We start from the raw sequence: 19,695 nt of genomic DNA on the forward strand, positions 1-19,695 counted from the left end.
TGCGTAAAATTTATTTTTTAAATTTGAAGAATTATTATATAATGAACACTTGTGTAACCAACCACCACCCAGGACAGGAAACGAGACCTCGTTAGTCTCCTGAAACTCCACGCAGAGGCCACCACCATCTGCTGCCCTGTGCTCGCGGCCCCTGGAGATGCCCCAGCAGAAGGCAGCCTGCGGTAGTCTGCCGAGTTCCCCTGGGGGGTGACACCACCTCCACACTAGGTGCGAACACACTCCACAGTGACAGGTGCCTTCTGCTGAAGGACTGCGACTGTCCCCAGGTTTGGGGCATGAAGCAGAACACTGCAGAGGGTGTTTCAGGCATGTCCCCTGCGGCACACGTGTGGGTCGCGTGCTTTCAGTTCTTCTAGACACCATCTGGCTTCCCAAAAGGAGGCTCCCATCTACGCTGCCAGCAGCACCGGAGCGCTCATTGCCTGCCCCCTCCCCCGCATGGGTGTTTCCGGCTTATTAGCGTTTTCTTGGGTGAATGAATCAATAACTAGAAATTGGTACCTGCCTCATTTCCTCCACTGCAAACGCCTGAGCCATGCCCCACCTTGAAGAGGTTCAGAGTGCGGCCACCCGCCAGGACCTCCTTCATATCTGCATTGCGACCCCAAGGGCCAGGGGTCCGTCATCATCGTGCTGTCGGGAACAGGCAGGGAAGGGGAGGCTCAGAGAGGCGGCACCAGGGGCCTCACATCCCCTCCTGGGGTCCCGTTGCTGGAACACCTTGCTCAGTCCCACCGTGGCCTCCCACTTCCTCCTTCTCCAGGGCCTTCAGCCTCAGACCCCAGGGGATGTGAGGACGGGCAAATGTGGGACCCCAGGGGCAGAGCTGGGAGTGCTCCCCAGGGAGGCTATTTCAGGCTTCTGGGACCCAGCCCCCGGCTGAGGAGCCCTGGGCACAGGTGACCACAGAGGCCAACACATACTGAGGCGGGTTCATTCTCCAGATAGAAGCTGTCATTCCCACGGCCCTGACCCCTGGCACAGGCTCCTGCCAACGTCCCGTCTCCTCAGTCTGTGCTTTCCTCCCATAAGGGCACCAGCACCTGGCTGCTGGGGTCCAATCACAGTGACGGTGAGTGACAGATGGGGCAGTGCGCTCCACAAGGCACCCTGGAGAAAGGTCCCTCCCCCAGAGCTATTCCTGGCCTAGGAGATCCCCGCCCCCAGCCCCCCCACCCCCGCCCTGACCTGACCCCACAGCTGGGAATCGGTTCACTGGGGGTGGGGCCGCCCCTGCTATATAAGCCTAGACCTAGGTGTCCCAGGCACCGGGGAGGCCAGACCCTCCACTGCGGACTTCTGCACACTGCAGCCTGACCCCCCAACCAGCCCAGCAATGACAGGAGAAGTCACCGCGGAGGCCCCTGCCGATGGCCCAGAGAAGGCCTCTGAGTTGGCCAAGGGGCCCCCTGAGCCCTTGGAGGAAGTGGCAGCATCAGGGAGTCCCGGGGAAGAGCAGGCTCCCGTGGCGAGCCCTCAGGCCCCTGTCCCCACGGCCACCAAACCTGCACCCCCAAGTGAAGGTGACAAGAGGTGGGGCAGGTGGGAGAGGGACGCAGCGGGAGCTCGCAGCATCCTTCATCCTCTCCCCCGCCCTCAGACGTGCCCAGTGCCCCGCTGCTGCTGACCGTGGAGGATGTGAGTGACAGCTCGATGACCGTGAGCTGGGAACCTCCGGAGAGGCCAGGGAGGCTGGGGTTCCAGGGCTACGTGCTGGAGCTGCTCAGGGAGGGAGGTGAGCTAAGCCCTGCACGCACCCGGGGGGGTGGGCATGGGGCACAGCAGGGACAAGCCCCCAGACCCTGCCTTTGGCCAGTCAGGGAACACAGCAGGGGGAGCCCACATGACCTCAGGAGGACCTTATCCTCCAGCTCCAGGGAGCCCCTGAGTAACAACAGCACAGAAGGAGGGGACACAAGGCAGTGCTCTGATGAGAGGTGAGGGCCACGCTACATCTCAGCGGACTCTGCTGGGGGCGGGGGGCAGAGGGCTGAGAAGCTGGGGGGTGGACGGCAGTTAGACTCAGAGACAGTGAGAAATAGGGGACGGGGGTCTGGCGACATTCCCGCTGTCTGCTGTCCACGGCAGCCACGCTCAGCCTGCCCTCTGCCTCTGCCCTGACCGTGCTGTATGACCTGGCAAGGTGTCCACCCTCTCTGAGCTTCAGCCACCCCCCCCCCTATGGCCACCACTCCAGGGCTCTAACCTCAGGTGTCTGATGCCATTTGAGAATGAGAAGTCAGGGAAGGGGAGCCCGGAGAAAATGGGCCCATAGAGGGAAGTGGCTTCCCTAGGTCACCAGGGAGAAGAGTGCCCATGGCCACACAGCCAGGGCCCTGTGCCCTCTCCTCTCCGCAGCCTTGGAGTGGGTGCCTGTGAACGCCCGGCCCATCATGGTGACCCAGCAGACCGTGCGGAACCTGGCTCTGGGAGAGAAGTTCTTCCTGCGTGTGGCTGCCGTGAGCCTGGCAGGGGCCGGCCCACCAGCTGTCCTGGACCAGCCTGTCCACATCCGAGAGACCACTGGTAAAGCCCATCCTCTCATCTGCTGCCCCCAGCTCTCCCGGGCACTTTATCTGATAGATGGAGAAACAGAGGCCAGTGGGCAGAGTGGACAGGCGGTCATGTGCCGTTCCCACACACGCGAGCAGAAGCCACATGCTGTCACCATCTTGCCTTAAGAAAGCCCCAGGTTCTTCAGCATCAGGGGCCTCTGGAGGTCCAAGAGGCCATTTCCCTGAGTGGCCGAGTCCCCAAGCATTAGGGGAAGGGCTTCCCGACCCCAGAAACGGCCGCTCAAGCTCCCCAGGTCCCGGCCTCAGGTCCTGTGCCCGTTATCCCACTCTTCCTCCTTTCTAAGCACAATCCCTCCAGCAGCCGTGGAAGCCATTTCTGCCCATCTTCTATCATTTCCTACGGCCTGGGTTCCATCTCCCCCAGGTTGGGACCAGAGTGAAGTCTACTTCCATCTGGTCCCACCGTGTCCCTGGCGGGAGCAAGCCAAGAGCCACGAAGGCTTCTCCATCCCCAGAGGGCAGCGTCGCACTGGGGGCCTGGGAGGCCTTCTGCTGTCTGTTGCCGAGACTTCCATTTGCAGGGTGCATTCATTCGCCGCAAGCCTACCCTTGCTTCCCTCCCAGAGCTGGTCGGGTTTCAGACTGTTAACGGCAGTGAGTCATTTGGTCTAATCCAAGGTCTCTGGGGCCAGCCCAGGGTCCCAGGTGAAGAGAGACACAGGCCAGCAGGTGGTCTGAGGCCTCTCCACCTTCCCCTTACTCCCTCTCCCCACCCCCACAGTCCTGACCTCCAGAAAGGGGATTCATGGCCACAGAAGGGGTCAAGTTTGGATTCACGGAAATGCTTCTCAACTCTAGGGCCTGAGAGATATGGGACTCATAGGGAGCTTAGAACTATGGACTGTCACACCTCTCTGGAGGTGACCAAGCCTATGGTGGCCACCCTCCCAGAACCTGCTTTCCACACAGCACCAGTCATGTCCCGCCAGGTGGCAGGGGGTCTGCTCAGCGGTTTTCAAAACCACTGAGGGTCCTGGACCTTCGCCAGGGGCCGCCGGGGAGCTGAGACTGAGAGGCTGCAACAGCCCGGGCCTCACCCCGAAGCCCGACGTTGGCAGCCAGACTCGGCACCCACCACTCCACTGAAATTCCTCTGGCAGGAGAGAGGGGGCTTTCCTGGAGAGAAGAGGTGGAGGACGCTGTGAGCACACAGGGCACACAGGCCGTCCTCACAGGCAGAGCAGGGTGGGGGCCTGCCCAGCGTCCTCGGCCACCTGCAGCTGCCAAGCCTTCTGTGCCTGCTGCTTCTAGAGCCAAGTGCCACACAGCTAATCCTCAGAGACACAGTGTCCCTTCCCCGTCTGCTCCCCTCCGTCCTGCGTACCAACTGCTGCCACCTGTTTGCTGCTCAGATGCCTCAGTCACCACCACCCCAGACCAGCCGGCGGAGAGACAGTGGCCAGGGCTGCCGCAACTTCCCTCGGAATACCCCATGGCTGTAGGGGCTGCACCTGGTTAGGTGACAGCCAGGAAGGTGGTCTGATTTCGGAAAGGACTTGAAGGTGGTGGGAGGGGTGACAGAAGAAGACGGGGGGCGGGGGGGTATGTCTGCTGTGGTGTCCTTTAAGAAGGGACAGATCCTGACTCTCCCGTGACCTGGACACTGGGCCCCTCGGCGGCAGCGTGCTGAGTTGGGGGGAGAGGCATCGCCCCCGTTCTGGGCACGCAGGCCACAGGTGCAAGAAACCCCTGCCGGGCAGGGTCCAGGCACCCAGCACTCACACCACAGGGACCTCCTGGCTCCCAGGTTCCCAGGTGCCTCGGGGTTGGGCCCCTGGGCCTCAGGGGCGAGCTCCGCCCTTCCCACAAGGAGGTGGCCCCGGGACGCAGCCAGGAGCCCCCACCCATCAGCACCCCACTGCTGTGCTGAGCCCAGACTCTTGCTTTGATGCAGAGCCCCCCAAGATTCGCGTCCCCCGTCACCTGCGTCAGACACACATCCGCCAGGTGGGAGAGACGGTCAACCTGCAGATCCCCTTCCAGGTGTGTGTCTCCCGCTGCGTTTGAGCACAGGTGGACATCAGGGCCCCACCTGAGCAGGTCAGCGGAGCCCAGGGCATGTGAGGACCCCTGCGGGGGGCGGCCATAGAGAGGGCCCCGCCCACCCTGTCGTGCACATTCTCCAGCCTGTGGACAGGACAGCCCACCCCAGGCTGGCTGGGCACCTGGAGGGGGGGGTCCGAGCGGCACCTGTGGTTCCAGCCCCCCTGCTGCCCCTCGTGCCCAGGGCTGTTGGGCGGCTCCCAGGACACAACCCCAGAGACCCGGAGTTCGGGGGTGGGCGGCTGGCTCCTTCTGCACATCAGGGCTCCTCTCTCCCAGGGGAACCCCAAGCCTCAGGCCTCGTGGACCCACAACGGCCACGCCGTGGACAGCCAGCGGGTGAGTGTGCGCACCGGGCAGCAGGATTCCATCCTCTTCATCCGCTCGGCCCAGCGCTCAGACTCAGGCTGCTATGAGCTCACCGTGAAGCTGGAAGACCAGGAGGCCAAGGCCACCATCCACATCCTGGTGACCGGTATGTGCCGGGAGGCTGCCCGCCAGGGCCCCAGACAGCCCCCACCCCCACCCCCTACTGTAGAGCTGACCTCGTGGGGTCCGGCCAGGGGCGTGTGAGAGGAGCAAGACCTTGGGTGCGGGGCTCTGTGGTGGCCCCCAGCCCACTCCCTGTCACACTCTGGTCCTGCAGAGAGACCTGAGCCCCCGAGCAGCATCAAGCTGCTGGACGTCTGGGGCTGCAATGCTGCCCTCCAGTGGACACCGCCCCAGGACACAGGCAACACGGAGCTTCTGGGCTACACGGTGCAGAAGGCAGACAGGAAGACGGGGGTGAGGCCTCCTGGAGCAGACAGGGTGGACTTCCTGGAGTCCAGGAATCCAGGGACTGAGTTCTAGTCCTCCTACTGCTAGCCTGGCTCTTTGTGTGGCTTTTTGACAAGATCTGTTTCCTCTCTGGGCCTCAGTTTACCCCTGAAGACTGCCAGGGTGGCTCTCTGAGGCACCTCAGACACTAGGTGGAAATGTCATGGGCATAGGGATCACCTGGGAATCCTGCTAAAATGCAGATTCTCATTCAATATGTTCAGGGTGGGGCTGAGATCCTGCACTTCTGAGAAGCTCCCAGGCGGTCTCAGTTTGCAGGCACTCAGGCCACACTTTGAGTGCAAGGCTCCAGAATTCTCTGAGAAACCCAGAGAGGTCACCCAAGTGACCCAAGAGCTCCTTCTCCCAATTCAAAGTCCCTCAAGCCCAAGGCTAGAAGGTTCAACCCCACAGGGACTGGGCACAGAACGAGCCCTCTGAGGACGGGGCAGCGAGGGGTGGGGGGCAGGGTGAGAGGTGAGATGACAGGCTGGCTCCCTACAGCAATGGTTCACGGTGCTGGAGCGCTACCATCCAACAACCTGCACCATCTCCGACCTCATTGTGGGCAACTCGTACTCCTTCCGGGTCTTTTCGGAAAACCTGTGTGGACTCTCTGCCTCTGCCGCTGTCACCAAGGAGCTTGCCCACATCCAGAAGGCAGGTGGGTCTGGGCCAGGACCAGCGATGCTGGTTCCCCCCCTCTCATCTCTGCCTTTTCCTGTGGGCCTCTCACAGGTGCTTCCCTGTTCACACCCACGCACAGCTACGCTCACTCACACCCAGTTACACACACCCAGGCACAGAAATATACACACCAATGCACACCACACACATACAGGCACAGCCACACAGATATACATACCCCCACACACAGGCACACACACACACAGGCACACCCACGCACAACTAGGAACACCCACGTACTGGAACAACAAAGACATGGACGTGAGGACTGATTTAACAAGCACATCAGAGCAGACCCACTCCAACAAGAAGCACCGCGCGGGTGGCTGTGTATTCTAAAGATGCTGAGTGGCTGCTAGCATCATAAAGGTCGCTGGGTCTCACATGCATGTCCCAAAGGAACCAGTCTGACGGGCAATGAGCGTGGATAGTGAATTCTGGCAAGTCTGCTGAAAGCACAGCCCTCCCAACCCTAATATGACGCCACATAGATAGACAAGAGAGATACGAGTATTTACTGTCTCCACACAGGGCATGGCCCCTGCGTCACATGTGAAATTCCAAGCCCTTTCTCCCTGTCACCCTGCGTGCTCCAAGGCCCTCCCCCACACAGAGTCTGGGAGTATCCAGAAGGCACACTCTTTCTAACACCAGCCTGAGCTGCACAGAGTTAGGAGGACGTTTTTGTTTAAAAAGGAGAGCCAGTCCTGTCTACAGAGACAAACAGAAATGAAACGCTGGTCTCCACAGTCAGCCGAGATCCGTCACCTCTCTGGCCTCCCTGCCACCCAGGCACTTTGTCCCTTTGAAACATTCTGCATCTGAGCTCCACACACTGGCCATGCCTGCCTTCCTAACGGCTCTGCCCCGGAACCACAGACGAGGGGTCAGGATGAAATGGGCTGTCTCCCGTCCTGCTGATGCCGAGACCTCCCTCCCGACCATCGTCTCTCTACCCAGAGAGACAGAGTCATCATGTGCTCTTCCACCTTGAAGGCACTCATCCTCCCAGGGCCGTACTTCCCATCTGCCACATGGGGACAACAGTTGCCCTTGCAGAGGGGTGCTGTGCAGACTGGGTGACATCGCTGGGTGGAAGCTTCAGTGCTCACCTCAGGAAAAGGAGACCTCAGAGGTCTCCTTCTGCAACTGCATGTTCACCCCAGTTTCTCCCCGAACCCAGAAATTATTGACAAACCTAAAGGGTTTGTGGAGAGAGACTTCCTAGAAGCCCCCTCGTTCACCCAGCCGCTGGCTGATCACGCCTCCACCCCTGGCTACAGCACTCAGCTCTTCTGCAGTGTCCGGGCGTCACCCAAGGTGAGGGGGCAGTGGGGGCAGTGGGCCGAGGGATGCCACCAGCGTGTCCCCCTGGGCCTGGAGATGGCCTTGGAAGGCCGCGCCCAGCCCTCAGCCCTCCTGTGACCTTGCTCCCGCAGCCCAAGATCATCTGGATGAAAAACAAAGTGGCCATCGAGGGCAACCCCAAGTACCGCGCCCTCTCTGAGCAAGGCGTCTGCACCCTGGAGATCCGGAAACCCAGTCCCTTTGATTCCGGTGTTTACACCTGCAAAGCCACCAATGCGCTGGGGGAGGCGTCTGTTGACTGCCGGCTGGAGGTCAAAGGTGAGGGTTGAGGAGGGCCTCTCCACGGATGGGAGGCAGAAGCTACCTCTTCCCTGGACTAGAGGAGGCTGAGCGCTGAGAACCAAGACAAGTCCAAGGGCAGCAGACAGAGGCCAGGCTGGCAGGACTCGCCACGAGGGAGGATGGCCCACGGCGGGCAAAGCAGCAGGGTGTACCCGAGCCTCCCTGCCCTTCCTTCCCCACTTGGGTTCTCCGCAGAGCCCCCCCAGCCCCGGCTCTGACCTGTGGGGTTTCTTCCAGCCTCAGCCACTCACTGAAGAGCAGGTGGAGGAGGCTGTGACACAGAGGAAGGTAAATGGCTCCCCCCCCCCCCCCCGCCCCCCACTACCTGGGGCAGAGGCTGGGAGCAGGGGAGGGGTGAGGAGGGAAGGGGCAGTCGCTCACGCAGTCCCAGCGCATCTCAGAGATGAGGGCAGCGGAGCAGGCAGGCATTGCCAGTGAGGCCAGGACGGCAGTGACCTAGAGGGCGACCTGGGCCTGGCTCTGGGCGTCCTCTTAGACCCGTCTTCCCATCAGAAAAGGGGGGCCGACAACCTGTGCCTGCCTCCCCTGAGCCGGTGGTTCTAGGCTCCGGACAGTGAGGAAGTGGGCAGAGCTCAGACCCAGGAACTGGGCCCCAAGGGAGGGAGGGCTGCTCCCCGCCCCAACCCCTCTTCAGCCCGGCTCTGCCCACACTAGGGGCTCATGAAGTGTGTGATCTGCCAGCTGCCGAGGGCCTGAGAGGTCAGGCGCACCAGGCCCGCCAAGCCCAGGACCAGCTCCATGGATGCCCAGACCCCCATTTCCACACTGACGGCGGTTGGCTCTGCTCCAGGGCACCAGCCGAGCCGTGACTGGAGCCCTGAAGCCAGGAGTGGGCCTGGCAGACCAGCCCAGGCTTCCCGGGCAGAAGGGGCCCGGAAGGCGCAGACACTGGAGTGAGAGCCTCTGCAAAGGGTTGCGTGCTGGTGAGAGGCAGTCAAATAAAGGTGTGCAGTGACAGGGAGCGTCATGGTGACGGCGTCTCCAAGTGGGATGTTGCAGAGGCACGAGTAGGAGGGGACCCAAGGAGTCATGGGGTTTTTCCAGACACGAGCTTTTTCAGGCTCTCGTTTTCACGGTCAGAGCTTGCTACCCCACGATGACAGTGACACACCCTTCCCTGGAAGCCTCAGTGCTCCGAAGGCCTCCACATGCCCCTGCCCCACTTCTCACCCGTCCCCACCACTGCTTCCTCTGGCCTGAGGTTGTCTGTCGTCCTCTGGACGTGGAGGTGGGGAGGCAGTGGTGTGCTCGCCACGTGGGTTCACTGTCGTTTATTAGCCAGGTGGCCTTCCCTGGGAGCCGGGGACAATGCACCTCTGAGAGAGGAAAGGGCCTGGAATCAAGGCCTGGAGTAGCTACTCACACTCAGAACCACGGCCCTCTCCCTTCTGCACAAAGGGCTCCGGGCTCGGCGGGGGCGACACTTCCCCAGGTGCCCCAAAGCCCCTGAAAACCAGGTTGCATGCCAGGGGTACTGAGGGCAACTGCCAGCAAGACCTTCCTGCCCACAGTCTCAGGGGGACGGCCTCTGTCCTGCTGCAGCCTGTCACCCCTCATCCCAGGAGTGCCCACAGCCAGCCCACATTCTCGGTCCACTTCCTCCTGGGCAGGCAGAATGCTCCCAAGAACTGGTATATCTCCATCAGGCCCAGAAGCGGAAGAGATGGGTGTCACCTAGGAGAGCCCAGGCCAGCCGCAGATGCTGCTGGCGCTGGTAGCGTTCGTGGCCCAGATGACAGGCGGTTACACGCCAGGCTCCCCTTCGGGATACTCCGTGCTGCCACCTGATGGCTGCATGAGGCCACACCTCCACATCTGCGGGGGGCAAAGGCTGGTGCAGAATAAAAGCTCTTTTTGCCTCCCCCAAGTCTGATCCTGGGCTCCTCAGGACAAGGAGAGCAGGCACCTTGGCAGCCAGCATGGCTGGGGACACGGGATCCTGGCAGGTGGGGACTGAGGCTCCTTCACTGCTGCCCTCAGTGGCGCTGGCCACCATCTCTGACAGAACAGGAGAGAGAAAAAGGCCAAGATGCCTGCTCTCTCTTCTTCACTCCATCCCCTCCTGTCGTTAAGCCTGGTCCCTGGGCTGTACCAGCAACGCCTAAGACAAGCAGCTCCCTCCGTGCCCACGGGCCCTTCTCAGTCCCAGAGTCCCAGGCCCCACCCAGCCAGCAGCCGGGGCTGCCCTCGGGATGGTCAGGCAGGAGGGGAGGCTCGAGCCACTTCCCTCCTCCCCTCAGGCCACCTGGTCCCTTCCCCGTGGGCTGCCCCCCGTCGTCCAGGAGCCAGGGGTGCAGGGCACCGCCAGGGAAGGCTCACGGAGCCCCGAGGGACAGCGGGGTGGTGCTCTGGGCGCGGCAGGGGGGAGCCGAACGCCACGTCTAGTCAGCGGGCCTCTCTGCTGCGGCATCCTCGCCAGTGGGGGGTGCCGGCTGGCAGCGGAAGTGGTCGTTCCAAATCTTAAGGAAGGTGACGCGGAACTTCTGGATGCGGAAGGCGTAGACGATGGGGTTCATGGCCGAGTTGCCGTGCGTGAGGAAGATGGCGACATAGATGAGCACGCTGGGCTTGTGGCAGGACGGGCAGAAGAGGGTGATGCAGTTGAGGACGTGCAGGGGCAGCCAGCTGAGCGCGAAGAGGACGAGGACGAGGGCCAGCGACTTGGCGATCCTCAGCTCCCTCCCGTAGTACTTCTGCGGGTCGCCCGCGGAGGCCGACACCTTCTTGGCCAGCTGCTTGCGAATCAGGTGGAAGACCTCCAGGTATATCAGCACCATGAGCAGCAGCGGGGGCAGCACCCACACGAAGAAGTTGAAGTACACCATGTACTCCATGCTGATGACCTTCTCGAACTCGCACTTGATCACGGGCTCGCCCACGCTGCCGTTGGCCGCCCACGCCCGGCGCACCTCACTCAGGTTGTTCCAGCCAAACATGGGTGTCAGGCCCACCAGGAAGGACAGGGTCCAGCAGCCGGCGATGGCCACCGCAGCCCTGCGCGGCGTCACCACCGCCTTGTACCTGGGGAGAGGAGGGCAGAGGTGAGGCCCAGCCCCGCGCCGGCCGGCGCTGGGGCGGTGCTGTCTTGGGCTGACCGGACCTGAGATTTAGGCCAGAGCTGGCCACTCGTACATGGTGGGGTCCTGGTGAATGACAAAAATCATGACAGAAAGCAAAGGACGCTGTTTAGGAGTTTTAATAAAATCAGCAAAGTGGAAATCGCTCGCGTGTGCTTGGCATATGCCTGTTGGCAGTGTCGCCACTGCTTCACGACGGCCCTCGTGGGGCAGGAAAGCATGGGCAGATGAAGGGACAGAGGTTCACAGCAGTCCCGCGATCTGCCCAAGGCCACACAGAAGCTGGCAGTGCTGTCCTGAGCCTCCTAACACATGTCCACACTGACCAAACGGACACTCTCCACCCAGGGCCTGCTGGCACAACTGTCAGAAAAGCCCACCCCACCCCTCCTGCAGGCCCTGTGCCAGCCTGGCACAGGCCCTGTCCCTGTGCCTCCCCCTCCAGCCACTGCACAGGGCTTGTCTCCTGAGGGGCTGAGCTCAGGGCTGAGCACAGCCAGGCTGAGTGGGAATTAGCCTCAGGAGAGGAGAGGGCGCTGGGCACTTACTCCGCGGAAGGACCGCACGGCGTGGGCACAGACGCCCCCTGCCTGCAGCGCAGTTCTGAGTGCTCCGGAAGGAACCAGACAGGCCCCCGCCACCACGCACCTCGCATTTTGCCAAAAGAAGCAAGTAACACAAAGGTAAGGAAGTAAGCCAACAAGACAACCACAACTCGCGACATGTCCTTTGAAGGAAACACATGGGACAATGTCAACGGACAGGGCACCAAGCTTTCCCATGTCGTGACCCACACAGAGGATGAAAACACGTGACACAAAAGCTGACGAGGCTGCCCACCCCCCACTGGGGCTGAGGGTTTCAGTGTCCCCACTTCTCTCTAAACCAATGCAGCCAGCAGCCAGGGTGTCCTCTGCCCACACACCAGCCTTGGAGCCATTGCCAAAGGCTGGCCGCCCGGCTCTGTGCCCAGGAGCTGGCTCAGCGCAGCACTTGCCCAGTTGTTATTTTCCAAGGCAGCTCCCGAGATGCATGGAGGGACCTCCTGGGTGTGACAACAGCTACTGGACCCACTGGTGAGAAGGGCAAGGCCTCCCTCCAACTGTTCCTTCGTCCCACAGCTTTCTCCCTCACAGGGATACTTCCGGCCTCTCTCATCCTGGACGCCTTTCCATCCCATCAAGCCCACCGCACCGTGAAAGTTTTATAGGAACGGAAGGAAAGTGGTTCGGGAGTGGGAGGAGAAGTCAGACGCTTCCCGGCCCCATCTAGAACGTGAACACCTCCATGGGAACGTCATTTCCAACTTCCTTACGTGTCCAGTAGGGATGGCGAGGAACCTACAGGACTCCAGCACCGTTGGTGCCATGCCCCCTCCCCTACTCTGTGATCAGAGCGTCCTTGTATCCCCAAAGCACCAAGGGCCTGCAAAGCTGCCCAGAGGTTCTCTCCGCTCTAGTCCTTGCTCTCCGGCTGTGACCGAAGCCCGTCCCCTCCTTGTGGGTCCCCAGCAGGGTGGCCTCCTGGGCATATCCTGGAGTCAGAGGTCCGAATTTGGGCCCTAGGTCTACAACCAACTAGGTCAGGTCTTCCTCTCTAAAATGAGAGAGTGGGACCCAGTTCCGAGTGTAAGGACCAGAAGACGCGAGTGTGGAAGGCTCTGTAAACACCCCAATATTCCTGTGCCTGGGCTCCCACACATCCAAGCCCCTGGAAACATTCGCACCTGGAAAACCTCTGGTGTCCCAGCCAACAGCTGTGCAAACATCTGGCTCAGGGCTTGCTGCTCATGGTCTCAAAGTGACACAAGGTCTGGATGGGAGTCACTGGGCAAGACCAAAGGAGCATAGATCGTTGTGTCAAGAGAGAAGAAAACTGAGGGACACATGTCTCCAGGGCCAGACTCAGCCGGACTGTGGGGTGCAGCTGCAGAAGGAAGGGTGGGGGCCACACCGCCCATCAGTCATTGCCTACAAAGCCCCGTCACATTCATGTCTCCGGGAACCCCCATAACCCTCCTGTGAGGGGAGTGCAGCACAGACGGAATCCCCCTTCCACAGGTTATACATTCCAGGCCCAGGTGTCCTGCCTCCAGCAGCCCCTGTCCTTGAGGCGACAGGCTCACTGTGGGTCAGCCGGATGCAGGAACGTTTCCTTCCTGTGAACTTTCAAATGGCAGCCTCTTACCTGTTCAAAGAGGGTACCACCCAGAGATGTGGGGGGACAAGGTGATCTCTGGGTCTACTGTCCAGCATGGGGGGACCTGGGGGGGTCTAGCCCAGGACCCACAGTGGGCATTGATGACCCACCAAGAGAGATGGATACTGACCCAGGTGGGAGAGAAGGGGGAGGCAACTTCTAGCTAGAGAGGTGCCCCCCCAGCCCTTCCCAACTGCCTGGAGGCCCGGGGTCACACCTTTCCTGGGGCTACTCCAGGGTCGGGTCCCAGGGGACCCTGCAGCTCAGGGTATCAGTTCTCATCTGTTTTTCTTGCTATTTTCTCCACGGTGGGAAAGGGCTGCTCCCGGGACCTTGGCTGAGGTGGGGCAGGCTCTCACAGGCAGGGCCAGGAGGAACTCACCTCTCCTGACATGTGGGAGAGAGAAGCTGAGGCACATGGATGGGGGTGTTGAATGTGCCTCCAGCACTCAGGGATGCCCCTCCCAAAGCCGGTGCAAGGCCTCCCCAAACGCCAACCCCCCCCCCCCCCCACTGTGCTGGGACTCAGCCAGTGAGGGGCTGCCTCAGGAATGGGCAGTCACCACCAGGTAACAGGAGACCCACCCTCTGTGGAGCCCTTGTACTTCCTGCTCCTCTCCCCCCCATCTGGGAAGGCTCTCCTGCCCTTCAGAGGCCACCTCCGCAGAGAAGAACCCTGACCGTCCGTGAAAGCCCCCCTGCCGGCCCCTGACACGGCCCATCACTTCCTGACTCTCTCCGGAGGCACACACACCTTGTTCCCACCCAGGAGCATCAGCTCTCGAGGGCGAGGGCGGAGCATTTCCTTGGCAGACCCACCAGGGAGTGCCTCTCAGGGAACCCAAGACAAAGATGAGAGGTAGGTGCTCAATGGGAGAAGGTCCTAGGTTTAGCGCTGCAAGCCTTGACGGCACCCTGGGGGCTGTGGGGAACCTGCTTACGCTCTGCGACATAAGGCTGCTTGGATGAGGGACTCTTCTGGAAGGCCAGCTTCCAGCATGTCCACGGCAGCCCGAGCGCCATACTGCCCCTGCAACGTGAGACAGCGGCCCCCGGGCCAGACCCAGCCTCCCTGGAGTCTTCCAGCCTGCAGCCCAGAGAAGCCACGTCTCCATCTCAAGCTAAACCCGAGCAGCAGCCATGAGCATGCCCGAGATCCCCACTGACCCTTTGCCTCGTGAATAGGCCCCTTTCACGGTGAGATCAGTGCCAGTGGGAGGCCGGACTGCAGAGGGCTGGCTGCTCCCTGCCTACCCGGGAGGGCTCTTCCCAGACACCACTGGGATGGATATTTCAGCTGAATCTGAGAACACAAACAGTAAGCCTCCTTAGAACATCAGGTGACAAGCAGACCATGGGACCTGGACAGGAAAGAGCATCTGACATAGAAAGCGGGGAGGGTCATGGAGAACCAAAAGCACTCTCCTGACAGATGGGGGCTCTATGCTGCCCACCCTGGGCTTTCCCTGCTCACCCTGCCCTGCTGCTCTGTGTCATGGGGCACTGAGCCCTGCAGGTGGCATTTCCCAAGCACCTGGGTCAGCTGGGTGCAAGGGAGGCATAGGAGTGCCAGAAGGAGGGGAGAGAAGCCAGGACATCTCCTCCCCCTCTGGGCAGATGGGTGTCACACAGCAGTTAGTCTCCTCCTTGGCTCCGCCTCCCAGCAGACAGGCCCAGGTCCCGGCTTTGGCCAGCCTGCCCGTCCCCCTCCCCTCCCCTCCTGTGTCCTACAGCCTGGCCTGGGGGCTGCTTCCCAACGTTGCTAGTCTCTGGGCTCCCTCACCACCCCATCTCGCCTCTCAGATGCTTCATCACCTGAGTGACCAATTCCTGCCATCAAAGGCCTTCAGCGATAGACTCCTGAATGATTTTGGTGTTCCTGGTTAGATCCCATGTTCAGGAAGGACACTGGAGCAGAAAGAATGGAGTACAGTGCTCACAATGTCCCTGCTAGAGGGAAGAGAGAAAACACGTGCCCTCAGAAGACAGAGCAAGCCCTCACGGTGAGCTTGGAAAACCGAACACGGTTGTTTGAAGCCAGGGTGAGGCAGCGTCCTCAGCTGCTGGGACCAGGTCTGGCCGTCCCTGTGTACCTGTCACCTGCTCCTGCCCAGGCACGGGCTGAGGGCTGGGTGGGGGGCCAGAAGGGGTCAGGGCCCTGGGCAGCCCTGCCTGCACCTCCTCCCTCTCCTTGGCTCTGGTCCTCTCCCTCCTGCCTTCTTATCAAGGATCTCAGCCACTTATAACTGCAAACTCGGATCTGAAGACCAGGGAAGTGGGGCTCTCAGACTATTGAACTACTTCCTGCAGAGAAATGCTTCCTCCCAAAGGAGAGAAGGAAACCAGATACGATCTGCAGGCTCCGGGAGCCACATATTTACTGCCCAGAGAGGTCTGGGTGGGGGACGTCTGGGTGCCACTGATCCCGGTTTGAATCTGGCTGCTTCAGGCCCTGACGCATCACCCACCATCTGCGAATCTCAGTGTCACTCTTCCCCAAAAGGGGACCATCTGAAGCTCCAGGGCCAGCCTGCAGAGCTGCGGGGGAGGGAGAGCTACTTGGAGCTCCTTGAAAGAAAAGAGCTAAATACTTGGATGAGGTTATTAGTGTAATGGGCCTGGGAGAAAACGCCTGGTCACTTGCTGAGGACAAATAACTGCACAGGCGGTGGGTAAGACGATGGAGTCACTGTGTCCCCTCCCCGCCCAGCTTCAGACTCAGGTCCCTTCCTGCCTCTAACTGGGCACGAGCAGAAGAAATACCCCGAGGGCTGCATCTGAGCCTGATGGGGAGGCACAGTCCTGAGCAAAGGGAAGCCAAATCCCAGACCCAGAGGCGCACGCCCATGTGCCTCCTCCCTGCTGTGTCCCCCCACTCTTCCAAAGAGGGGTGTCCATTTGCTCCATTGGCTCGAGGTTCTGAGCCAGAGGAGTCTGCAGGGGCTGGAGTGTCAGGAGGGGGGTTCTCAGATGTGGAGGAGGCACATTTTCAAAGTATACTTGCCTACAAACCCCACCCTGCATGCTAAGCCCACACAGGTGACAGGAGGTCCAGGCACTGAGCTTTGAAATGATTCCACCCCTGGGGGTCCAGCGCTCTGACTCCCAAGGTGCAGACCGCCTCCCAGGGGCCTGTGGTCCAAGAGGAGGAGGAAGTCTGACCTGAACAGCAAACTCAGGAAACTCTGCCCGGATCTCAGCAGGCCTGGCCGTCTCCCGCTCTGAGACTGCACTCCCATCTCTAGGGTAAGGACACGCTGGCGAAAAGACCACGTGGCCCCCCCTGCTGTGGGTGACATTCTGATGCATCAGGTGAGATGGAAAAAACCACCCTGTCTGCAAACGGGTTTAATGACCTGTGAGTGGCTGGCTCAGGGAGGCCTTCCTGGGCGTCCGCAGTGTTAAAAGGGTAAAATTCCTTTCCCAGTGAAGTGGAAAGACCTGCTATCTTGGGGAAAGGGAGCTGACTGGACCATTCCCATCGGCCTCTCTGGCCTTTGCGGACCGTGGTCACCTACACAAGGTGGCAGAGAATCCTACAGCCTGGTGGCCATGTCCACCAGGGAGAAGAGCTGGAAATGCTCCCGTCGTCATCCCCTTGTGCCTGGATGGAGCTCTGCCCCTCGAGTAAAGCAGCAATGTCAGGGCCCCAAAGAGGGCGTCTGCCTTGGAACACCTCTTTGTGGAGGCGGCAGGAGACGCAGGGGCTGTCCAGGCCCTGCAGGGAGGGTGGGAGGGCGCGAGTTGTCCCTGGTGAGACCTGTCCCCATGGGCCATGTGGGACCGAATGAGATGCCCCCTCTCCTGCAATGTGCCTGTCCGTCATCCGACACAGAGACCACCCGGCCACCAGAGGACGGAGGCACCCAGGGGCACAGTTGGCCCCTAGAAGGGCGTCCCCGCTCTGAGGACGTCCCGCTCCAGCCATGTGCCCCACGGAGGGCAGGGGGCAGCATGGAATGGAGACAGACATGATATTTCAGTGAGTGGAGCACTGGAAAGTCAGACCTGAGTTCAAGGCCACAAGTGAACAGCTCATGGCCTTCAGCAAGTGACAAGGCCTTGTTTACACAATGGGATGAGACTTGGTTGGCTAGTGACTGATTTCTCTAGTCCCTCACTAGGTGAAGCCCCGTGTTATCGCCACGGAAGGACATCCCTGATTCTTCTGGGAAACAGTCAGCAGCCTGAAGAGAGATACAAAGCAGCCGCAGGGACAGAGATACACAGTTACTTGTTCACTTGGGAAGGTCGGTCACATGGCCTGAGTGCCAGCTCTGCCACCTCACAGCCAAGGTGCAGAGTCACTCTGTGTTCTCTGGTCTGACTGGTATCTGGGTCTGGGGTGGGAGCCTACACACCCCCCAGCAGCAGCCCTGGGCCCCGCCCTGAGCACAGGAAAGCTCTGGGGTAAGTGGTCAGTGTAGACACTACAGACCCCCACGCCCTGTGAGCACCTCCTGGCCTGTCTGGAACCATAGGCGACTCAGCGCCTGCCTGGAGGGTTGCTTCCATCAGAGAACTGTGACCCTGCGTGGACAGCCCACAGCCACCAGGAGTGGGAGTCACAGGGATGCTTGCCCCAAGGGGAAGCCTGCTCACAGGGGCCTGGGTTCCTCTCCATTTCCTCCACCTGGGCCCTCAGGGCTCCCTACAGTTCAGGGTATCCAGCCTCCTGTGCAGGAAAAGGTGTGATGAGTGGCAGAATGCGGAGAAGGACAGAGAGGACAGGACACTTCCCCACCTTGCACATCTTTCCAAAGGAACAGAATACATCAGAAAGTCCTCCCGAGGGTCTAACGCCAGCTGCTCCTGCGGCATCCCAACCCCAGGGGCTCTACTCTGAGGACCCAGGAGGAACCCGGTCCTAGTGTCCCAGGGCCTGGCCCTGTCCACCCTCACATCCTGGCCTTCGGCGTTTGGAACCCAAGTAACAGCGGGAAAAAGCTACATCTCTCGAAATCTCCCGGAGCTTTCTTTGCCTTACGTCCCACTGTACCCTACTCACAGAGCCCCAGGGCCCCGCAGCCCGTGGGGCATTGACGTGAAATTGCAGGCCAGGCCCACGGCAGGAACCAGCCAGACTTGGTCAGCTGTGCACAGATGAGCCTGGCTGCACTCCAGCCTGCCCTTAGCCCCCCTGCATTCGCACTGGAGGCGGGCTGGGGGCAGGAGGGGCCCTGAGGCAGTGGGCGGCGGGGAGGCGCCAGGCCTGCCCAGGCCAGTGCAGGCAGGGTGGCAGGGCCCAAGTTACAGGGGGCTGCTGCTGCTCTCCTCCCCCCTTGTGGGACAACCAGGAAAACTGCTTTCCTCCCTGAGCATAACTGCAGTCTGGTTCCATGTCGAGTCCTGGCAGCTGCCACAGTCCCTGGCACACAGTGGGCACCCAACGCGATCTGGGGAAGGAAAGCAGACTCATACAATGCACCCTCAAGCGCAGAATGCAGAAAAAGAGGGGGCTGGGGAAGAAACAGAGAACAAATCCGAAGAACCGGAAACAGTTACAGACATGGGAGAGATTAATTCAGCAACATCGACAGCCACGTTAAATGAGTCAGGTGAGGAATGTGGAGGCTTCCTGCTCCTCTCCCCCATGTCCCTCCTGTGGGCAGAAGAGTCTGTGCGCCCCACATGCAGATAAGGGACCTTCTGCAGAATCCTCAGGATTTCCATTCCCAGGTCCTGCCCCAGACACCCAGCCCAATACACAAGGCCACTCAATTAGGGGGTTCCGGCAGGAACCCAGCCACAGGTTCTCCCGGGGTGAGGCCAGCTCTTCTCGTCACTGTGGGCCCCGATGGGGGCGGTGAGCTGGCCTCACCCCAGGACGGAGGGAGCCCTGGCAGGGCCTGAGCAATAAAGCCATTTTCAGGCACTTCTCCCACTTCAGCAAAGCCTTTTCAATCACTCACATCTGCCACGGCCCTGCATGGGGGGGGGTCTCAATTATGAAGGGGGAGCATATTAAATCAAAGCTTTCTTTTTTTCCATCTTCCACTCACGAAAACTTCAAGGCGCAGTGCTCAGAGCTGGAAAAGAAAATGCAGACGGCTGGCAGTAATGGTCCTTAGGGACTCAGCCAGGCAGAACCCAGGCAGGACACGCACTGCAGCCAGGGCGGGGGCGGGGGGCACCAAAGAGGCTTCTCCACCCACTCGCGGCCCCTTCAAGTCCTATGAAGTCCTGGCCACCCCGCTCTCCCTCCCTTGACCTCCGGAGCTGGTGCCCACTGTCTCCCACAGAATGACACCACTTGGCCGGGAACAAACCCTGGCAGGTGTCACAGGGTCACAGAGCCTGGCTGTGACCCCCACTCAAGCTGCTCTCAGCAACACGTACGGCGTCTGTGAAACCCGCCACATGTGCCGCTAACTGCCAGTGTGTCCAGTCACCCCGGCACCCAGCTTCCCGGCAGGAAGGCAGCATCTGCGTGGAGGAGGACGCCGGGTGACTGACCCACGGTCACACAGCTGCTGGCCGCAGTGGGCGCTGCACCACAGGTCGGCAGCCCCCAAAGCCTCGTGTTTCCGGCCCTGAGTTCCCATGAGGCCGTGAGGAATCTGAGGAGAGCACAGCCTCACACCCGGATCCTGGGTGCCCCC

General features: G+C 60.8%; 2 protein-coding genes across 6 annotated transcripts in view; one reads left to right on the top strand and one right to left on the bottom strand.

The window, feature by feature from the left end:
- On the top strand, window positions 1–8,773 carry MYBPH (myosin binding protein H). 2 transcript variants are annotated; one of them, XM_081038834.1, is made up of 11 exons: window positions 1–1,544; window positions 1,622–1,756; window positions 2,380–2,547; window positions 4,492–4,580; window positions 4,920–5,115; window positions 5,287–5,426; window positions 5,964–6,123; window positions 7,330–7,466; window positions 7,586–7,772; window positions 8,034–8,084; window positions 8,472–8,773. In XM_081038834.1, the coding sequence occupies exons 1-10, from the start codon at window positions 1,358–1,360 to the stop codon at window positions 8,048–8,050; spliced, it is 1,416 nt and encodes a 471-aa protein (XP_080894960.1). In that variant the 5' UTR covers window positions 1–1,357; the 3' UTR covers window positions 8,051–8,084; window positions 8,472–8,773. The 2 variants fall into 2 exon arrangements, with proteins under 2 accessions (XP_080894960.1, XP_080894961.1); XM_081038835.1 differs by having other exon boundaries at window positions 8,499–8,773.
- Window positions 6,641–19,695, bottom strand: part of ADORA1 (adenosine A1 receptor) — a 25,886-nt gene continuing 12,831 nt past the window's right edge. For 2 of the 4 annotated variants that reach the window (XM_081038830.1, XM_081038831.1), the window contains exon 3: window positions 6,641–10,838. In XM_081038830.1, coding sequence (XP_080894956.1) covers window positions 10,199–10,838 — 640 coding nt within the window. In that variant the 3' untranslated portion in view covers window positions 6,641–10,198. The remainder of the gene's footprint in view (window positions 10,839–19,695) is intronic. The other 2 variants (XM_081038832.1, XM_081038833.1) reach the window with 2 other exon arrangements.

Source organism: Rhinolophus hipposideros, assembly GCF_964194185.1.
Source record: "Rhinolophus hipposideros genome assembly, chromosome: 26".
In the NCBI taxonomy this organism is placed as follows: Eukaryota; Metazoa; Chordata; class Mammalia; order Chiroptera; family Rhinolophidae; genus Rhinolophus; species Rhinolophus hipposideros.